At 49.2% G+C, this 22,112-nt stretch overlaps 1 protein-coding gene across 3 annotated transcripts in view; it reads left to right on the forward strand.

Moving 5' to 3' along the window:
* Window positions 1-18,464, forward strand: part of Smarca4 (SWI/SNF related, matrix associated, actin dependent regulator of chromatin, subfamily a, member 4) — a 91,555-nt gene extending 73,091 nt beyond the window's left edge. The window contains exons 30-35 of one of the 3 annotated variants that reach the window (XM_032911080.1): window positions 2,010-2,263; window positions 15,086-15,194; window positions 15,315-15,416; window positions 16,086-16,218; window positions 16,320-16,462; window positions 18,028-18,464. In XM_032911080.1, the coding sequence (XP_032766971.1) occupies window positions 2,010-2,263; window positions 15,086-15,194; window positions 15,315-15,416; window positions 16,086-16,218; window positions 16,320-16,462; window positions 18,028-18,060 (774 nt within the window). In that variant the 3' untranslated portion in view covers window positions 18,061-18,464. Of the gene's footprint in view, window positions 1-2,000; window positions 2,264-15,085; window positions 15,195-15,314; window positions 15,417-16,085; window positions 16,219-16,319; window positions 16,463-18,027 lie in introns of all 3 variants that reach the window. The other 2 variants (XM_032911078.1, XM_032911079.1) reach the window with 2 other exon arrangements.
* Window positions 18,465-22,112: the final 3,648 nt, after the last annotated feature.

The raw sequence follows: 22,112 nt of genomic DNA on the forward strand, positions 1-22,112 counted from the left end.
TGTTTGAGGTCCAGAATTCAGTCAGTACTGCTCCTGCCAAAACAAAATCAGCAACTGATGACACGGACCTCATGTCTATATAAGGCACGCACTTTTTGCAGTTCTTGGTAAATATGAATTTGGGGAACAGTTGCTTATTCCTGTGTGTGCAGAGGAGCCCACAGTTGTGTCTCTTCTACTACTACATGTCCCGAATGCTGCTTTCTTGATCCAGATGCTGCCCCTCTCTATCCTGCTTCAGCTTGAAGCTCAGTTGTCACTTTCTGGTGAGATTTGGCCAGACCATACGTGTTGTGTGACTGTCTTGAGAGCCTTAGGTGTGAAACATTGAACTGCTAGGTGTTTTGTATCTAGGCTCCTCCCCTGATCCCAAGTTCTCTTAGAGGATTCTTTTAAGTTAACTATTGTTGTTTAATGTGTCCTTCACCTCAGTACTTTCACCATGAGGAAGCTGATTTCAGGAGAGTCGGCTGACAGTCTCCCCAGCTCTAGCAGCAATGGAAGGGTGTGGAGCTTGTAACTGGGGCCAGGGCCTTGGCAAGCCTGTGTAAGGAGTTGGGTCTTACTCACAGCACTGCAGCAGGACAAGGCTGGAGAGGTGGCTCAGTGATAAGGGCTTTGATTCTTTCAGAGTTACCCACTACAGCTCCCTGCACCCATATCATAACTACCATTAACTCCAGCTCCAGGCAGTCTAATGACTCCCTGTTTTGGTCTCTATAGGATCTCTCTCTCTCTCACACACACACAAAAGAGTAGTATAAATCTTTTTTTTTTTCTTTCTTTTTTTAATGTCTTCTTTCTTTTAATGTGCATTGGTGTTTTCCTCTGTATGTCTGTGTAAGGGTGTCAGGTCCTCTGGAATTGAGATTATAGACCACTGGGAGCTGCCATGTGGATGCTAGAAATTGAAGAGGAGCCAGCTCTTAACTACTGAGCCTTCTCCCCAGACCCCATAAATAAATCTTACACACACAAACACTTTAAAGTGTTCAAGGACTGGTTGGAATTAAATTAGTGCAGCTAGCTATGGGACTGAACAATCCACAGCAGACGGGCTGTGCATCAGGACACTGCCAAGCTGCTACCTGTCACCTGAATCCCATCCTCAGCACCACAAAGAGTGAGAAAAGGAAGACAATGACATTGTAGAGAAGGACAAGAATGGACGTGATGCTGCATGCCTTACCCAGAAGTGGGAACATTGAGGCAGGCAGATCAGGTGTTCAAGACCTGCCTGAGCTACATGAAACCCTGAATCAAAACAAATAAATAAGCAGCAATAATATTAGTAGAAGTGACAGGAGATAACATTTAACACCGTGAGCTTGAGCTGTGTAAGCTGCACTGAGGCTCACATACTGGCCTGAGTAAGGGTGCTGAGAGTGATGGCTGCTAGGCTCTGTGGGCACTTGTAACTCCATCCTAATCAACATCTAAAACAGCTCATCACAATTTCAAAAACTAGCTGGGGCACTAGTGGGGTAGCTCAGCAGTTGAAGGCTGTTACCACCATGTCTGACCTGAATTCAGTCTCTAGGGGCTACACGATAGAATCAGTTTCCATAGGACCTCCACTCCTACGACTACATGTGTACACATGTACACACACACACACACACACACACACACACACACACACACACACAATCAGTCAATCAGTCCATGAATATAAATGAATTTTAGATGGTGACAGAGCCTGGAGCAAGGTCTTCTGGGTGTCTGTATTGATGTGGCTGGGCTTTTACCTGGCCCATTTATGATCCTGTGTGGTCAGTCTTCTGAATGGGCGCTGGGTGGAGCATCAAAGTAAAGGAGCACCAGCCTTTCCTACCTTCAGGAAAGAAGTCAGGATTCCCAGTAGATATTGTGTCCTGAGCCAGCCATGCTGGAAGGATGTCAGTGTGGGGCTTCCTCCCTCCCTAGCCGGGCCCCAAGAGTGTGTATCGCGGCCTCTCTTTGTCGACCTGGGTGCTGGCTGTCCTATTTTACCACTATTGACCCTGAAGGCTATCGAGGAGGGCACGCTGGAGGAGATCGAAGAGGAGGTCCGGCAGAAGAAATCTTCACGTAAGCGTAAGCGAGACAGCGAGGCCGGCTCCTCCACCCCGACCACCAGCACCCGCAGCCGTGACAAGGACGAGGAGAGCAAAAAGCAGAAGAAACGTGGGCGGCCACCTGCCGAGAAGCTGTCCCCAAACCCACCTAACCTCACCAAGAAGATGAAGAAGATCGTGGATGCTGTGATCAAGTACAAAGACAGGTAAGCTGAGGCAGTGGCGGAAGGGTTCCTGGGGGTGATTGAGAAGCAGAGAGCAAGACCTGGTACTCAGCCACACTGAAGGTCTGTGTTTTCCTGCCTGTCCTAGGGTGGCTTATGGTCTGAAGCAGGGGTGCCCACAGTATCTTCCACCGTGACAGGCAAAGAGCAGGTGGCAGAATAAAGAGGCACTGTGTAGGTATCAGCAAAGGTAGCATGTGACAGGTGCTCTGTCTGAGGAGGGACTGGTCTGAAGGAGCGTGCCCTGCAGCAGCAGTAGCAGCAGATGCAACTGTTGGTATGGTGATGGGTGCTTAGTTGTGGCTGTGTAGACAATGACTGCTGCCTTTGTTCTTGCTGCTGCACTTCTGTAGTTCTTTCTCTCCCTGTGTCAAGGGTCATTTAGAAGTTGAGGGTTTGTGGATCTCACCATGTTCTACTTACTCCTGGAGTGGCCACACATGAGGCATCAAAGCTGGCATCACACTGTGAGTGATGCTGAGTGGTTCCCACACAGGCCTTGACTAGCCTAAGGTGGGAAGCACGAAACCTGTGATTTGCTCACCTTTCCAGTGCTTGCTGTCTTAGTTTACCTTTCCAGCACACATTGGCTGAGGCTTGCCCCTTAATGGAGTTTTTATGGTGACAATTTTCTGTGACTCAGTAAGCAAATTATGAAAGGGTTTTGTCATCCAGAGAAAAGAGTTATAGCAAGTTGTGAGTCTTGGCACATACATCTGGGAAGAGTCAGCAAGTGAAACAGTTTTAGGGTGGTTATGGTACCTAAACCAGTGAGTGCAAATTGGAAAGTAAATAGCTCTGTTGCCTGCCACCAAGACTGGTGGCCTGCAGTTGACCCCCAGGACCCACTTGTTCCCTGCCTCAAGTCCGTTCTGGCACAGATCCTCAGCTGAAAATGTAGCAAGAGTGGTTTAAAAACAAGTGTCAACTCCAATTTGCTGCTTTCACCTCAGGCAGATTCCACACAGAAAGTAGGTGGGGGACTACTCTGTTGGGAGAGTGACTTCTTTCTTTCAATACTTGTTTTAGAGGTAGAGTTGTAAAAATCCATTGGAAATAACTGGCCTCTGGCTTATTTGTTCCATTACGTCTTTGTGAGTATGGCTGTGTTCTTTCACGTGTTTGCCCTTTCCTACAGTGTTCTTTAGAGAAACAAACTAAAGTGAGGGAAACTTGAAGGTCAGAGGGAAAACGAGATGGCTTTTGAAGTGAGCCCTCCTGAGGTTTGGGATAGCCACTTGAGAAGACAACCCCTGACCCCTCTTACATATCATGAGCATCTTTTCCTTTAAAAATAGATGACAGTTGTAAAACTCTTAAGGGTAAAACAGTAGTTTAAAAGAAACCACCAGCAAAGACCCTTCCATCTTCCATTGTCCCTTCAATGGGATCCAGAATCCATCTATCATTAATGGCTGGGAAGCTAGAGTTCAGAAAATCAGGTCCCCACATGATGAGCCTTTTCGATAATGCAGATTCTTGCCGTCCTGTGAAAAGATGAGTTGATATAAACATGGGTAAGAGGCATGCAGACATACCTCCTGAGGGGGTTCCTTGTGACCCAGCCACCATGGGAAGGAGTGTCAGGATTCCTGCACACAGCACAATCTCAGGAAGTGCACACCGAAGCCAGAGTGACTTCCGTGTGCTGGTGCCCAGTCTTGGAGTTGGGGGTAAGGCTGAGGCAGGATGATCACAAGTTTGAGGCCAGTCTGAACTACATAGTGAAAACCTGTCTCAGAAAACAACAAAACAATACCTTGATGGGTAAAGGCACTTGCCACCAAGCCCAGTGGCCTGAACTTGCTACCTGGGATCCACATGGTAGACAAGGGTTGACAAGTTGTCTTCTGACTTCCATGTGTGTACTTGTGCTGTAAGCTCCCACACAATAAGTGTTTAAAAACATACTGAGGGGTTGGGGATTTAGCTCAGTGGTAGAGCGCTTGCCTAGGAAGCGCAAGGCCCTGGGTTCGATCCCCAGCTCGAAAAAAAAAGAACAAAAAAAAAAAAAAAAAAAAACAACATACTGAGCCATTACATTAACTTTTTAATTAAAGAATTGAAAGACATTCAAGATATCCAAAATTTTGGCAGTTGATGGCAAGGTTGTGCAGCAACTGTGCTTCACCCTGAGCCGAGCTCAACCCAAGAGCCCAGCCCATGTCCACGGCAGCAGGGTTTCCTTCTTCTGGACAGGAAGGCTTGGACGGGGAGTGAAGTCCTGGCCGCTGTAATATCCTCTGTGTGAGAGTTCTGGGCACAGCTACTGCTGATGTCTAGCAGGCCTTTACCTACAGAGCACTGTACTTCAGCGTGGGTGACGTTCCGGACCCATCCACTGTGCTAGGCAGTGAGCTGCAGTGCCCTCCTGTGGGGCCTGAGTGCTGAACCTTTCTTCCTGGATGTGAGCAGGTCATCGACAGTGTGTGCACTCACTGGATGTGGTGTATCTGGAGCAGTACCTGTGAAAGATTTGTTGCTTTCACCATGAAGAACCAAATGCCACGGCCCCGGTTACTTTCAGAGGAGCCGTTTTGTCATTTGTGCATTCTGTACCCTACTGAAAATGCGTCCTTCACCTCATGTCATTGTCCAGGATGTAACAGATGACTCACCCAGCATGAACAGAACAGTCTGCAGATCACAGAGGACGTGATCACAGTGCAGTTAGAAAGGTGAACACTCTCTCTCCAAGTTGGTTTCTCAAGATGGCTCTATTGCAGGGCCCAGACTCCTATGTAGTAAAAGTGAGAGCTGATGCTGTGCACCTAGTGGGACAGTGACTGTGCTCATATTGAACCCTGGGGGACCAGATGTCTTGGGGCTTGATACTTGGTTTCTGTGTGACCTTAACTAAAATGAACTAAAATGGACAGTATCAAGGAAGCCATACTCTACAGAGCGAAGGATCATCACAGGAAGTCTCTGAGGGGGTGATGAGCTTTGGTTTTGTTGGAATCAGGTCCTGTCACTCTAGCATGGGTTTCTGATAGCCACAGTCACATGTCACCTGAGGAAAGACAGCCTTGCCTCATTTTTCTGGTCAGATACCTACCTTACTTTGTTAAAAATTTTAAAAATGATGTTTAGGTACAACAGTGACTCATTTTGTACATACTTTTGACACAACTAAATTTGCTACTTGGAAGGCAAGCGAAGCAAACTTAAGTAAAAGTCTGGCTTCATTGTGGTAGAGAGGTGGTGATGAAAATGGCCAAGGGACATAGCTAACAGAACATCCATAATTCTGATAATAAACGGAAGGTCACGGAGCAATGGTACCTTGTCCTCAGTAGCAGCAGCTTCCAGGAAGTCCTGCTTGCAATTGCTCAAGGAGGATCTTCTCACTTCTCCCCCTTCCTGGTGTTCCCATGCAAATGTTGGTGATACAGTCAAGGATGCCTGGGCACCAGGGGTTTGCTTGGGACTCTCTTATGTACTCACAGCTGGCCACTCCCATGACTGACCTCTGTATCCACCGCCTCTGCTGGTCAGCCTGACCCAGACGCACCAGCTTAAATCACAGCCCTACCTCCTACCCAGAGTGGCATTTCAAGGGCTCATAGATCACATTGCAGCACCTGAGGACAGAGGCCATATGCGTCATCCAGAAGGTTCTGAGCCAGCACTGGCTTCTGACATGGCAGGCAGTATTCACAAGCCAGGTCCAGTGAGGCTTACCTTGTTGTAAGGTAGCTAGAGAGAACATGGGGAAAATAACACTGTAGCATCAAACTTCAGTTTTGCTTCTTATTTTAGACAGGAGCTGGCTGTATAACCTTGGTGAGCATCAAACTTTTGGTTTTTTATTTGTTTTTTTAATGTACATGAATGTTTGCCTGCATGTATGTCTGTGCACCATGTGTGTGCCTGGCGGAGACCAGAAGAATGTATAAGATCATCTAGAACTGGAGTTATAGGTGATTGTGAGCCACCATGTAGGTGCTGGGAATTTTGAACCTGGGTCACTCTGCACCATCAAATGAAATATTCAAGAAAAACATTTGGACCTTTTGTTGTTTTCCTTTTTTTTTTTTTTAAGATTTATTTATTATGTATATAGTCTTCTGCCTGTATATAGTCCTGCAGGCCAGAAGAGGGCATCAGATCCCCCATTACAGATGGTTGTGAGTCATCATGTGAATGCTAGGAATTGAACTCAGGACCTCTGGAAGAGCAGACAGTGCTCTTAACCTCTGAGCCATCTCTCCAGCCCCTCCCCCAATCCCCTTTATTGTTTTTGAGGCAAGCACTTGCTTTATTTATAGCCTAAATTGGTCTCAACTTTAAGGCAGTCCAACTGCCTCGGCCTTCTAACCATTGGGGTTACAGATTGGGATCTTTTCAGATTGCTTCCGAAAGCCATCTACTCAGATATGCAGCAAGCCTAGTTAAACCTGGAACTGCTTCTCTCCTCCCCACCCGCAACCCTACCCCACAGGGTTTCTCTGCATAGCCCTAGCTGCCCTGGAGCTCACTCTGTAGACCAGACTGGCCTTGAACTCACTGAGATCTATAAGGGTTCTGGCTACCCACCTATTTGAAGCGGAGCTGCTCTCTCTGCAGTCGCAGTCTTCTGTCCATGTTAGAGAGCTGCTAGCCCAAGAGTAAAGCTGTGCCATGCACACGTAGCCCTGAGCACCATCCCCAGCCAAAGGCCATATTGTGCAAGTGAGGTGGGATAGAAGGTTTTACTTTGAAATCAAAACATGGAGAGACGGCTCAGCATTTAAGAGCACTGACTGCTCATCCAGAGGTCCTGAGTTCAAATCCCAGCAACCACATGGTGGCTCACAACCATCTGTAATGAGATCTGATGTCTCCTTCTGTCATGCAGGCACACATGCAGGTAGAGCACTCATATAAATAAATAAATCTTTAAAACAAACAAACAAACAAACATTCAGAATGGACTCAGGAGTTGGGGTATATACCTTGTCCTAAAACAAGGGCACCAAGAGAACCTTTCAAATGCATAGGAACAGATTTCAGAGAACTAGAGGGCGCCATCATGGCCAACTGGCCCAGGCAAACAAGGTCTTTGGACCCCTCAACTGTCCCCAGGTTGCAGACCTTCCAGAGCCCTTGTTCCCATTGTACTGAAGTCATGATGACTCAAGTTGTACCCTTTGCCATGCCGTTGTAGGACAACAGGGCATGGATGGTGTCAGTACTTGACACTCCAAGGTGGTGGACAAGCATCCACACTGCCAGGCGGAGCGTATCTGTCTCTACCTTCTGGAAGGTTGAAAGTTGTAAATTTTAGAATTATGTTCTAACCCTATGCCTCCGTTTCCAAATGAGGAAACAAGCTGAGTGGTCAGACCGCTGAGTAGGGAGAAGTTTGAGGCCCAGGAATAAACCAGAGATTTTAGCACTGCCTGTGGCTTCTCAGCAGACCCCAGTGTCTTCTAGCCTGTGCTCAGTGTATAGAGGCAGCAGGCAGATGTTTTTTAGCAGAGAGAGGCACTGCTGGGGGAAGGGAGAAGATGCCTGCAGACAAGCTGTGGCCCTGTGCCTGAGGTACTCCTACAATCAAATCTGCTCTCCCAAGTAAAGGGGCCATGAGACAACCCTCAGGACAGATGGGCAAATTAAATTTGCCCTGGGCTTTTCACCCTGTCAACCTTTGAATGACATCTGGGCATGCTGCTAGGTGGTTCCAAGTCTGTGGCCAAATCCATCTGCTTAGCACCTGGCCCAGAAGCTGCAGCAGACTTTGACCAGAGGAAGGCGGAGCGAGCTGCAGGCCAGGCCACAGGCAGAGTTCACTGTGCAACTCAGTTGGGGCGCCCTGACCTAGTTCCTTGTCTCTCCACCTAAGGCTCACCTTTGAATCTACTTAAAGCTCCACCTGTTCTGGTTATGAGACAGATTTCATCTTCAGGTTCTTGCCCTGGGTCAGACATTTACACACCAAGGAAAGCAGGCAGCTGAGGATGAGAGCAATGATGAGTCCATAGCTCACAGGCAGGCAGGACTATGACGGGGAGCTGTGCTGAGTCTGGGGTGCTAGACCCTTTGCCTCCTGGCTGTCTCCTAGAGTCAGCAGCATCTGTATCCCTGGGAAGACCTCCCATCCCATTCCATCCCTCTGCATGTGCTGTGTAAGCCACCCTTCTGAGGCATGATCTCCACATCATTACCCCAAACTCTCCATCCCATTTGTTCTCCTATACCAAAATACCCACCACCCCCTGATGCCTCAGAATGAAGGTTGAGGTGTCCTTTGACACTGAGGTTGCTACAAATGGATTGTTTGCTGACAAATTCAGTCTGGGCCAAGACTACCCAGTACTGCAGACAGTCCTTGGGCATCCTCCATCTGCCTCTAGCCTCAGCTAGCTTGCTGTCCACTTGCATCTACTCCCTAGACCCCAGATGATTTCTTGCCATTACTATGGACCTGTTGAACCTGTAGTCACCTGTTCCATTTCAGCCTGGCTCCTCTAGTGCCATATTCAGGATCTCTTCACCAAATGGAGGTGTTGGAAATTGTGTCTGGTGCAGCACTGGACTCCACATAGGGTCTCCCAGGCTTATTAAACCTTAGGCTCAGATCCTATTGTTGACCAACATAAGACCATAAGAACTTTGTTTCCAGGACTGGTCTGTGCATTGATGCCAGAATGTTTGCCTAGTGTACACATGGCCTGGGTTCCATCCCAGCACTGGAAGTGCACAACCATTGCCCCAACATACATCCAGGAAGTAAATGCAGTTGGATCAGAAGTTAATTCCAGGATAGTCTGGGGCACATGAGATTCTGTCACGTGATCAAAGAATTGGTGATTTGGTGGTGCATGCCTTTAATCCCAGCACTCAGAAGGAAGGGATAGTAGATGGATCACTTGAATTCAGCAGCCTGGTTTACAGAGAGTAAGTTTCAGGATAACCAGGGCCACATAGAAAACCTTGTCCTCAAAAAAAAAAAAAAAAAAAGGCTGGAGGCTCAGTGGTTAAGAGCACTGACTGTTCTTCCCAACGTCCTGAGTTCAAATCCCAGCAACCACATGGTGGCTCACAACCATCTGTAATGAGATCTGATGCCCTCTTCTGGTGTGTCTGAAGGCAGCTACAGGGTAATTTAATAAAAAAAAAACCTTTAAAAAAAAAAAAAAAAAAAGAAAGAAAGGAACAGACTTTGACAGTAACTATTTCTAACAGCTGAGCTGGTGTGGAGGAATGCCCTGTCCATGTGGTGGCAACACAGTTAGGGGCCCCATCCAGGCTGCTGACTCCCAAGGGGGCTTGTAAACCAATTCAAGGACTTCTCTGGCAGGGCCTCAGTAATTGAACCCTGGACTCTAGATTGCATCCCTTTCTGTTGTGATGAAACACGACAGGGAGTGAGTGGAGGTAGTCTCTGCTCTAGCAGAGTGCATGAGGAAACAGCAGTGACTCTGTCCCTAACTGTTGCCCCCAGGTCATTAGCTATTACTAAAGCAGTGAAACCCAACCAGGAAGCTATGGCCGCCACCCTCACTCCTGTGTCCCGGCTGACAGCGGGTTCTCATAGCTTGGTCACACCATCCAGGCCCTGAGAGTTTCAGGTTCCATTCCCTTCTGTTCTCATCCACAGAAGCATTTGTCAGAGCTCATCCACAAAGGGCGTGGGTAGGCACAGAGTCTGCAGGGAGTTAGTTCTACAGTAGATTGTCTTTGTTATAAGTTGGTTTGCAAGGACAATGCAGGCCCCTCAGCCACCTGGGTCTGTCTTTGCTCCTTTGTGCCTATCTCATCAGACTTTGTTCACATGACTAAGTTGTGAACAGCAGTGAGTATGTGACTCTGAAGCCTGCTGCTGCGCATGGGGACACAAGCAGGCAGACAGGGTGGAAATGCTCACAACTGGGGAGAACATCGTGTCAGGGTGACCAGTTCTAACTTGGTGATGTGAAGAGTGGTGGGGACATTCTCCAAGTACACATGTCTCTATGCGATGCTCCTGCAACAGGACAGTAAGGCCCTATAAATGACTTAAGATCTGTTCAGCCCAAACACCGTAATGTAAAGAGAAGGAAAGGGTTTAAAATGAGCGTGTCAAACAAGCCCCCTCCAGCCCCTGAGCAAAGCCAGGTTCTGACCATGACTGGGAAAGGGTGCTGGCCCATCCATCCGCTGCCAGCTGAGTGCCTGGGAGAGTTTCCTGTGACCAAGGGCTTCTTCCCTAATATGTGTCGTCCTCATGGTATCTCCATTGCCCTGACAACTAGCCACATCATACCCAATCCAGAGCAGAGCTTGAATGAACACATGCTCAACCATCAGTGTTGCAGAAAACCGGGCCCCTAAACCTGAGTGTCCACAGCTGCTGGCTTCTTGTTTTTTCTTGATACGGTTTCTTTACGTATCCCTGGCTGTCCTGAAACTCTCTCAGTAGACCAGTGGGGTTAAAGGTGTTCATCACCACTATCTAGCGGTTTGTTTGTCTGTTTGTTTTTGAGGCAGGCTTTCATTATGATGTAGACCAGGCTGGCCTCGTAAATTCCTGAGACCCTCCCAAGCCCTGGAAGTAGTAGAATTAAAGGTGTGTGCTACCACACCAGGCCTCGACTGCTGGCTTTTTTTTTTTTTTTTTTGGTTCTTTTTTTTTTTGGGAGCTGGGGACCGACCCCAGGGCCTTGCGCTTCCTAGGCAAGCGCTCTGCCACTGAGCTAAATCCCCAACCCCTTTTTTTTTTTGGAGCTGGGGACCGAACCCAGGGCCTTGCAGGGCCTTGCGGTTGCTAGGCAAGCACTCTACCACTGAGCCAAATCCCCAACCCCTGTTTTTTTTTTTTTTTAAGATTTATTCTATGTATGTGAGTACACTGTAGCTGTCTTCAGACACACCAGATGAGGGCAGGGCATTGTTTATCATTACAGATGGTTGTGAGCCACCATGTGGTTGCTGGGATTTGAACTCAAGACCTCGGGAAGAGCAATCAGTGCTCTTAATCACTGAGCCATCTCTCCAGCCCCAACTGCTGACTTTTTTTTTTTTTTTTTTTTTTTTTTTGAGCTGGGGATCGAACCCAGGGCCTTGGGCTTCCTAGGCAAGCGCTCTACCACTGAGCTAAATCCCCAACCCCAACTGCTGACTTCTTAATACTGAATAGACACAGTCCTGGTGCCTGTTAGCAGTAGCAGGACATGTCACCTGTGAAGCTACATCAGTGGAAGGAGGCTAGACTGGGCAGGCCTCAGAGCGCTTGAAGAGACCAATCTGAGCCAATCCCATTATCCAGAGCCACTCTGGGACACAGGGATGTCAGGATTATAGGCCTTTGGGTGTAGCTCTGTGCCTAAGCATTGATTTATATATGTAAGGCTGGTTCAGCACCAACGTCACGAGAAATGTGTGAGTGGAGTTTGGAGCACTCTGGGCCAGCCGGCTCAGGGAGGTTACATCTGAAAGGGCTTGGGAGGCTGTTGAAGTATGACAGGCTGTGGTGTGTTCACCTCTCACTGGGTGACACTTGGCAGATGAGCCTGAGGACTGGGAGGGAACTGGTGTAGCATTGCATCACAGTGTGAAAGCCCCAAAGTACTGACGGCATCTGCTGTGCCAGAGCTCCTTACCATCTCAGCGCCTTAGCTGACTGCAGCTTGACTTGTTCAACCCAGAATTTTCTATCCAAATACAACTGCCATCAGCATCCTTCACCACTCATCTCAGGAGGCAAGGTGGCGCTGAGCACCGTGTGATAGCACAGACATGAATGGCCCAGCATGCACTGTCAGCCATGACCTCCAGCCGCTGCTTTGGAACTTTCTAGAAGAAATGGGCTTCGTGGACAGGAAGAACTCTGAAATTTTGAGGCCAGCCTGGGCTACATAGTGAGTTGCAGGCCAGACAAGGGTATTTAGAGAAACAAAAAAATCTTTAGAAGACCCAGAACTTGGTCAGCGTTGCTCCTGTGTACAGCCAGAGTTCTAGGATCAGATAGATGGCAGTAAATGTCAGGTTGACAACAGGACTTAGCCATGAAAGATGTCACCAAGTGCTGGGCAGAGCATACTAAGTCGCTCCGAGGGTGTGCCAGGCAGGTTTCTCTAGATCACTGGTTCCCAACCTGTGGGTCGTGACCCTTTGGGAACCACATACCAGGTACTTACATTGCAGTTCATAACAGTAGCAAAATTGCATTGCTGAAGTAGCAACGAAATAATTTTACAGTTTGGGGTTACTACAGCATGAGGGAAACTGTATTAATAATGGGAAGGTTAGGTGGATAGCCACTCCCATGGAATTCCAGGATAATGGCTGCAGCAGCTTTTGTCACCACTGGTTTCATTTCTGTCGTTGTGATAGAATGCCCTGTCAAGAGGAAACTGAGGAAGAAAGAGTTTACCTTTCCTCACAGTTCAGAGACGTTCTGTCCTCGTAGAGAGGAAACTCAAGACAGGATGTAGTCCTGTCACATCCACAGTGAAGAGCAGAGAGATGCTGATGCCACTCAAGCACGTTAGCTTTCTCAGCACAGTGCTAGCACAGACGTGAGCAGATGCTGGGGTGCAGTGGCAGCCGCTCCGAGGGTGTGCCAGGCAGGAACAAAACCTCTGTCTGTCAGATCTGTGGCCAAGGGGCTCCCTCGTCCACCTCGGGGCCTTGTGGCCTACGTAAACGGAGAAGAGCACAAGGTCAGAAGCAGCCTGTAGCAGGCACTTGACTGGCCTGTCCCTCATGGCCTCAGAGTCAGAGCCTCCATGACAAGCCCGCAAAACTCCCATGTCACCGTTTCCAGAAATGAGCTGTGTTGAGAATACCAGGATGGGGCCTGGTGAATGGTCTGCTAGGTCATTTTGCTTGGTTTGTTTTGTTTTTTGTCTGTTTGTTTTGATTTTGGTTTTGGTTTTTTTGGGGTTTTTTGTTTTGTTTTTTTGTGGTGCTGGGGTGGAACCCAGGGTCTTAGGCAAACACTCTGCTGATGAGTTCTATCAGGTCCAGCCATTTAGAATTTCCCTTGAAAATGTATATGTACTTTTCTGGATTTTTTTTTTTTTTTTTTTTTTTTTTTTGGTTCTTTTTTTCAGAGCTGGGGACCGAACCCAGGGCCTTGCACTTCCTAGGCAAGCGCTCTGCCACTGAGCTAAATCCCCAGCCCTTTCTGGATTTTTATTATATTCACTGCCTACTTCTCACACTAACTCATTGTCTGCCTCTACCTCCTAACTTTTTCCCCTTTTTTTCTTTATAATCCACCAAGACCAATTTGTGCTGACCATAGACTAATAGTATGGAGTCCACTGGAACATGATATTCGGTTGGTTGGATTTTTGAGATAAGGTGTCACTATGTTGCACTGGCTGGCTGGCTTGAAACTGCCTATGTAGACCATGCTAGCCTCAAAACTCACAGGAGTCCTCTCCTCTGCCTCTGCCTCTGCCTCTGCCTCTGCCTCTGCCTCTGCCTCTGCCTCTGCCTCTGCCTCTCAAGCATTAAAATGAAGGGTGTACACCATGACCTCAGCCTGTTTTGAATTTAGGGAAATACTTTGTTTTTTGTGGTTGGTTTGGTATTTTGGAGCAGGCTCTGGATAGCCCTGGGTGTTGTAGAACTCACTCTGTAGACTAGGCTATCCCCAGACTCAGAGATCCAGCGGTCTCTGCCTCCCAAGTGCTGGAACTAAAAATGTGTGCCCCCAGCACCCGGCAGACTTTAGGACTTTAAAGAAGAGGGAGAGTGAAGGTCGAGGTCATTCTCGACTACACAGCCAGTCAGAGTCCACCCTGGGCCACCTGAGAAAGGACGAGAGTCAGGACTCAGTGCCGCAAGGACCCCTCCTGCCCTCAGAGCCCAGCCTCTTGACCCCAGTGGGCATGGCTTCCTCTTCTCTATTCACTGCTTGTCCTGCCATTTGGGGTCTTTGAGGTGCTGGACGATTGTAGGTCAGGTGACTGACCAGGGGACAGGTACACCCTGGCCCCTTGCACCAGCCACTCATAGAGCCTAGGAAGCCTGGTTCGCTTGCTCTGCTGGTGGTGGCTCTACCCGCTCCTTAGGTGCAAAGCCTGCTTACATTGCTTACCATAGGAACCATTAAGGTGAGGACTGTGGGAACAGGCCAGGACGGCTGCCAGGGTAGCCCCAAACACACTCCATCCTTGTGGGAAGTAGCAGCTGTCCCTGTGGAGAGCCTAGGACACAGCTGTGTTCATCCTCTTCCATCTTGGGGTTTGTTCCCAATACCCTGGCTCCGTGGCGTCCCTGGTCATTGTGACGTCAGGAAGATACCTGTCATGTTCTTCATGTTCAAGCAAGTGTGGTTTCCGTAGTACAGGAAACAGAACAAAAAAGAAAGAAAGTTGGATGGGATGGCTGTGGTGGCAGAAGCCTTTTATCCCAGCACTCAGGAGGCAGAGACAGGTGGGTCTCTGTGAACTCAAGGCCAGCCTGGTCTACAGAGTAAAACTGTTGATGGTAAGAAGAGTGGCCTGGGTATGCGCACCCTCCTGAGGATGGCAGTGTGCACTGCTTCCACGGCTGGACTTAGAGATGTCACTGGACTTCACACACATGCTACCAGTGGACCTTGTTATCTGTCAGGGATGTACTAACAGTCAAAAGACCTCAGATACTCAAGTAACTCCCAGAGCAAACGTGGAGTGCTTGCCTTCAATCCCGGCAGTTGGATGGAGACAGGCTGCTCTCTTGAGTTTGAGCCCAGTCTGTTCTGCATAGTAAAACACTTTCTCAGAAAGATGAGGAACTACCAGGTCTTTAAATTCGCATCCTCTGCCCTTGTGTAGTAGTACAGTGTGTCTCTGGGGTGATGGACTAATGCCCGGGAGTGACACACACTATGTCACCTTGCAGCAGTAGTGGACGTCAGCTCAGTGAGGTGTTCATTCAGCTCCCCTCTCGCAAGGAACTTCCTGAGTACTATGAGCTCATCCGGAAACCTGTGGACTTCAAGAAGATCAAGGTGCGTGGGTGCTGAGAATCTGGGGCTGTGGGAGGACGGCCAGGTCAAAGTGACAACATGGGTGGGCAGGAGGCCATGGTGCCCAGAGTTAGGCCTCCCTCCCTCCTTCTCTCCCCACAGGAACGCATCCGAAACCACAAGTACCGCAGCCTCAATGACCTGGAGAAGGACGTGATGTTGCTGTGCCAGAATGCTCAGACCTTCAACCTCGAGGGCTCCTTGGTGAGCATCCACACGACTCTCATTCCTCTGCAACTAGTGGGGTTTGTGTGCTTAACTTGCACAGTTTGGGCTGCTGCACTATTGCCGAGAGGAGTAGTCTAGGGGCCACACATTGCTGCCCAGCAGGGTCTCTGCACTACATGTGTGACTGGCGTCTACAGAGGCAGGAGAGGGGTGGGCTGCAGTGGAGTGTTACAGGGAGCTGTGGACCACTGAGTGGGTGATGAGAATGCAGCCTGCAGCCTCTGCGGGAGCTTAGTGCTGCTGAGCTTCCTCTCTAGCCCACGTTGCAGTTGTGTTATCTCTAGTTCTCTCAACGCTCTTGAAAGGCACCCTGTACTAGGTGTCCTTTCTGTGACTAAGTAGCTGGCAGTGGTCCCCATCCTGCTTCTGGCATATTCCTCTCACATCTGGGAGGGGTGGCTTCCAGGAGATTGGTTTTGCTTTGTTGGGTCAAGCAAACACCATGCCCACAGGATTTCATGTTTCTAGCACCATTTCTCTTTGTAGACATCAGGTCCTTGAAAAGTAGACCGAATGAGGGAAACCGGCCAGCACAGCCCTCCCAGCCCCTCCCCTCTTCAGGGCGTTTTTTCATCTGGGGAAGGTTGTGGGGTGGCCCAGCTGAGCAGCAGCTCCAGGAGGGTCACAGGCCCCGTGTCCTTGCAGATCTACGAGGACTCCATCGTCCTGCAGTCTGTCTTCACCAGCGTGCGGCAGAAAATCGAGAAGGAGGATGACAGTGAAGGCGAGGAAAGCGAGGAGGAGGAGGAGGGCGAGGAGGAAGGCTCTGAGTCTGAGTGTGAGTAAGGGGGAAGGGCAGAGCTGCTGCAGGAGCCACCACTGACCAAGATGCCTCCACCAGTGCCTTACTTAACAGTTGGCTTCCTTACCGCCCCACAGCTCGCTCTGTCAAGGTAAAGATCAAGCTGGGTCGAAAGGAGAAGGCCCAGGACCGACTGAAGGGGGGCAGGCGGCGGCCAAGCCGGGGGTCCCGGGCCAAGCCTGTCGTGAGTGACGATGACAGTGATGAGGAGCAGGAGGAGGTAAGAGCACTGCAGCCATCCTCACCCTAGCCAGTCCCAGATCCAGGCCACTCTAAAGATGGGTAAACTGAGGCTCGGCGTTCTGTAACCTAGGCTCTGGGTTCCTGGTGCAGCCAGCAGAGTAGCTAGTCAGGACAGGACAGGATGGGTCTGTGTCTGTGTCTGAGGAAGGCAGGGCCACCGGATACTAGAAGCCTTCTGCTCTACTCTGCCATGGGACACAGGCTGGGTCCACAGGCTTCTGCTCTGTCTTATATGGGGCAGTTTACACAAAAGACCAGTGAATTAAAAATAAAGAGGGCTGCAGAAATGGCTCGGGGTTAAAGCACTGGCTGCTCATCCACAGAACCCAGGTTCAATTCCCAGCACACACGTAGAGACTCATAGTCATCTATAATTCCTGTCCCGGGGGTCCAGTACCCTCTTAAGGCTTCTGTGGACACCAGGCACACATGACACACAACATACATGCAAAAAAAATACACACATCAAAATAATTTTACAAAAATGGGGAGGGGCTAGAGAGATGGCTCAGTCCTTAAGAGCATTACTGCTTTTGTGGAAGATCAGAGTTCAGTTCCCAGCGCTCACGTGGGTGGTTCACAACTGCCTGTAACTCAGGCACCAGGATATCCCGGGCCTCTGACTTCCTTGGCACTGCATGCACACAGACATATGTCCATACACTACATAAGTAAAAATAAAATAAAATAAGCCAAGTATGACCATCATAGTCCAACACCTTCATTCACAGCAGTCAGAGGCAGAGGCAGGGAACTGTCTGTGTTTTAGACCCGGCATGGTACACATAGCAAGTTCCAGGCCAGCCAGGGCTATATAGAGATTCTTAATTTTTCTTTTAAGGGCTTTCTTGTTTATTTATTTGGGGTTTAACTGTTGTCTTTGTATATAGATATTTTGCCTGCATGTATGGATGTGTGCCTAGTGATCATAGAGGCAAGAAAAGAGCATTGGACCCCCTAGAACTAGAGTTCCAGGGTGTTGGGAGCCACTGTGTGGGTTTTTGGGAAGGAATTCATGTCCTTTATAAGGACAGCCAGTTCTTAACTACTGAGCAGTCTCTCCAGCCCTCAAAATAAAGTGTACTACAATAGCAGCTGTGGGCATAGTGGTGAGCACCTGAGCACCTCTGGTCCCAGGACTCGGGAGGGAGAACAAGAAGATCAGGAGGTAATGACCACCCTTGGTTGCCTAGCAAGTGCGAGGCCAATCTGAGCTCTATTAGACAGATACCAAAGTGGCAGTCAGAAGACAACATGTTCATTCTCAAGAATGGCTGTAATGAGCTGGCTGCCTCTTGTGGCGTTCCATGGTGGCCCGTCCTTCACCCCCAAGCCTGTTTGTCCCATAGAACAGGCCCAGTGGTAACCGAACTATCATGGCACAAAGCAGGGTCCAAGTTTTGATGCAGCTTTCTTTTTGCAGCCTTAAGAGAATTTATCCCTTAAGATCCAAGGTCCTTCCACAACATTGAAAACACTGTGGCATCGGAGAGCACCTAGGCAGCACCCTACTCACAAACGATATATGCCCTGTTCTTTCAGGACCGCTCAGGAAGTGGCAGCGAGGAAGACTGAACCAGACATTCCTGAGTTCTGACCCTGAGGCGCTCGTCCCGGCCAAGATGGAGTAGCCCTTAGCAGTGATGGGTAGCACCAGATGTAGTTTCGAACTTGGAGAACTGTACACATGCAACCTTCCACATTTTTAGGCAGAGAAGTATAGGCCTGTCTGTTGGCCCTGGTCTGGCCTCGAGTCTCTACCAGCATTAACTGTCTAGAGAGGGGACCTCCTGGGAGCACCATCCACCTCCCCAGGCCCCAGTCACTGTAGCTCAGTGTGGATGCATGCGCGTGCCGTCCACTCCTTGTACTGTATCTTACTGGACAGGGCCGACTCTCCGGGAGGCTCACAGGCCCCGCGGGTATGTCAGTGTCACTGGAGTCAGACAGTAATAAATTAAACCAATGACAAACCATCACTGGCCTCTCTGGACTCCTTGCTGTCAGTATTAGGGCCTGGGGCCTCAGAGAAGAAAGACCTTTAGGAACTGGGCCTAGCTTAATGGCAAAGTACTGGCCTTGCCAGGGGTACAGGTTGGGATTTGCATCCCTACCACTCACACATCCACAGTCAGTAAGCTGTGGATCCAAGTGAGAGCCTCCACCTCAGTATAGGATGGAAAGCAATAAAAAATTATGCCTAACATCCACCTCTGGCCTTCATGTGCAAATGTACGTGTGTACACACACACACACACACACACACACACACACACACACACACACACACACACACACACACACACACACACACACACGGAGGCTGTCTGTCCGTCATTTGGGGAAGTCCCACCACAGGTGAAAGTGCCTCTAGCACAAAGTCACCAGCGCAAGCTCAGGCTCTGATGTAGTCCAGCAGTCCTGTGCTAAGAGGGAGACACAGGGAAGAACCCCTGGCTCTCCACCTAGCATGCCAGGCAGTGACGAGACCCTGCGTCAAGTGAACCAGAGCCCACACCCACTATTGACCTCTTAACGCCATGCACATGCCTTCACATTTGAGAGTGTGTGTGTGTGTGTGTGTGTGTGTGTGTGTGTGTGTGTGTGTGTGTGTGTGTGTGTGTTGGACATGTTATGTGTGAAGTTTTGCCTGCGTGTATATATGTGCACCAAGTATGTTTCTAGAGCCTGCAGAGATCGAGAGAGGGCATTGGATCTGGAACTGGAAGCACACGTGACTTGGTGTGGGTGCTGGGAACCAAACGGTGGTCCTTTGTGACAGCGACAGCAGTCGGTGCTCTTAACCACTGAGCCATTTCTCCCATCCAAAAAGTTGTGTTCTTTTAAAGGAAGACTTGCCTTGGTTCTGGCTGCAGCCCTTTTGCCTTCCGGCTCCATTACTGCTCATTCTGCCCATCCGTGCCCCAAGGGAAGTGTTCTGCTCCACTCCAGAGTGGGAGGTTTTTCCCAGAGTCTTACAGCTCGGAAGGGAAAGGCCCTGGAAGTCTGGGACCAAGGAGTACCACAGAGACACACTGTACAACACACCTCACAGGAGACTTTCTGGGAGGGAAAAATCCAAGAGCACCAGTGGCTGCAGAGACTGAAAGGTCTCTGATTTCAAGGCCTGTGTAGTGAATTCCAGGACTCATAGAATTCATACATAGGCCCTGTCTCAAAAAAGTTAATGAAGAATTAGTTCTGGGGAACTAATTCAGTACAGGCACGTCTTTGATCCCAGCACACCTTTAGTCTCAGGAAGCAGAGGCAGGTGGATTTATTCATTTATTTAGTTTTTTGAGATAGGGATTCTCTGTGTAGCCCTGGCTGTCCTGGAACTGTGTAGACCAGCAGGCCTCCGTGTTCTGGCTGCTTTAAATTGTTCTGAGGCCAGCATGCAGCCCAGGGTGTCCTTGTATGTAGCTGCAGCTGGCTGATATCTCATGATGATCCCAAATGCTGCGAGATTACAGGCCTGTACCACACCTGGCTAGCGCTGATTTGAATGCTCTGGAATAATTATCGTGAATGTTTAGAGAAACAATTTGCCAATTCTTTTGTTCTGTAGTATTCTGGATTGAGAAACCAGTTTAAAAATGAGTCCTAGCTTAAATCCCAGCACTCAGGAGGCAGAAGCAGGCAGATCTCTGGGTCCAAGGCCGATCTGGTCTACACAGTAAGTTCCAGGACAGCCTGGGCTACACAGAGAAACTGTCTTGGGTGAAAAAATAAAGCGTTAATAGGGACTGGAGTGGCGGCTCAGCAGTCACTGGGTGCTCTTCCAGAGGATCCAGGTTCAATTCCCAACACCCACACAGGCTCACAACCATCTGTAACTCCAGGCCTGGGGGATCCAGTGCCCACTTCTGGCCTCTGGACAGTGCGTGCACATAGTATATAAGATACACATAGCAAAGCCATAAACCAAAAGTGAGCCCCAGAGCCAGTCTTGGTGACGCACACTTTCAGTCCTGCAGAGGTGGGCAGATCTCTGCATTCAAGGGTCACTTACTGCACACAGCAAGTGTGTGAACAGCCAGGACTATGATGAGAACTTGTCCCAGCAGGTACGTGCTTACTGCCAAGCCTCACAGATTGAGTTTGATTTGCAGAGTCCAAGTAGAGGAAGGAGTCAGGTTGAATCTATTGTCAGCTGTTCTGTGCCTTTATGCCAGCTTGCTAGACCACAATTCAAAAAAACTTTATTTGTTTTTATTTAATGTATATGAGTTGGTCTGGGTGTTCTTGAACTATGAACACAATCTCTAACGGAATGTAAAATACGGGTCTTGGATTGGAGAGAGGGCTCTGTAGCTAAGAGCATTTGCGTTTCCCACAGAGGACCCAGGTCATTTGTAGAGCTCACATGACAGCTCACCACTGCCTCTAACTCGAGTTTCATGAGAACTGAAGCCTCTGGCCCTGGGCCCCAGGCATGCACATGGTACACATGGAGAGTAACTCCCATAAAGTAAAATGAGTAAGTGAATGGTTTTTTAATTCTAGTTTAGTGGGGCAAGCTGGTGTGAAGAGACAGCACACTGACACCAGGGTTTGGTCCCCAGGGCTGCCCAGTTGGTGAGGGGACAATTGACTCGCTTAAGTTTCTCCTCTACACGAGTTAAATACATACGTCCATACATATGTGCATGCATGTAAAAGTGAGTCCTTTACAGGGAAGGTAAAGTAGGCCAAAGAGTGGTTATAATAATATACTTCATTATAAACAGCAAAAAAGTCCAAAATTAACAGGTTCTATGTGACCTTTGATCTCTGCTGTCAGGAGAGAGCTGGTGGAACTCGTGGTGCAGGCCTTTAGTCCCAGCGCCCAGGAGGCAGACACAGGCAGATCTCTGAGTCTAAGGCCAGCCTGATCTACAGAGCTGAGTGCCAGGACAGCCTGGGTTAGACAGAGAAACCCTGGCTAGAAAAACCAGAAAGGAAAGGAAGGCAGGCAGGCTGGAGCGCTGCTTCAGTGTCAGGAAGCAGCTCCTGTGTCTGAATTTGACTATAAACAGCCGTACGTCCAGCTGTGCTGCTGACTGGACAACTGAATGGCCGTTCTGCGGTGCCAGGACGTAAGTCCTTTCTCATCTGAGAGACAAGAAGCTGGAATTGGGCTTAGGGAAAAGTGGAGTGACCCAACACAGGCCAGCATACTTTGGATTGAGCACCATGTGCACAGCCAGGTGTCACAGGGACATGGGCCATGTGGGATGACAGGTCAGGGTACTAGTCCTAAGCTGCCCTTTGCCTGAAGTTGGTGACAGGCCCTCCCTGCCCCACCCCTGCTGCCCAATGGTGGCCTTTTCCTCCTCTATGCTGGCCCCACTCAGTGCCTGAGCCTTCCAGATTCCAGAGTCTGAGGGACTGTCCATTTCACCGATGACACATACTCCACCAAAACTCACATCCAAACTGTAGGGAAGTCTCCAGTTCCTTCTTCCCTTGAATCCCAGCAGGTTTCAGCACTGTCACAGAAGCAACAAACTGCTCAGTGCAGGTCAGCAAGGCCGGTGTGCCATCCAGTGTTTAAAGCATTCATCTTCCTGCATGAAAACCCGGGATCCACTCCAGCATTACGTAAACCTGTCCTCTGATACCCATCGGCCTCATCACACACACAC

Source organism: Rattus rattus, chromosome 8 (genome assembly GCF_011064425.1).
Source record: "Rattus rattus isolate New Zealand chromosome 8, Rrattus_CSIRO_v1, whole genome shotgun sequence".
NCBI classification, from domain to species: domain Eukaryota; kingdom Metazoa; phylum Chordata; class Mammalia; order Rodentia; family Muridae; genus Rattus; species Rattus rattus.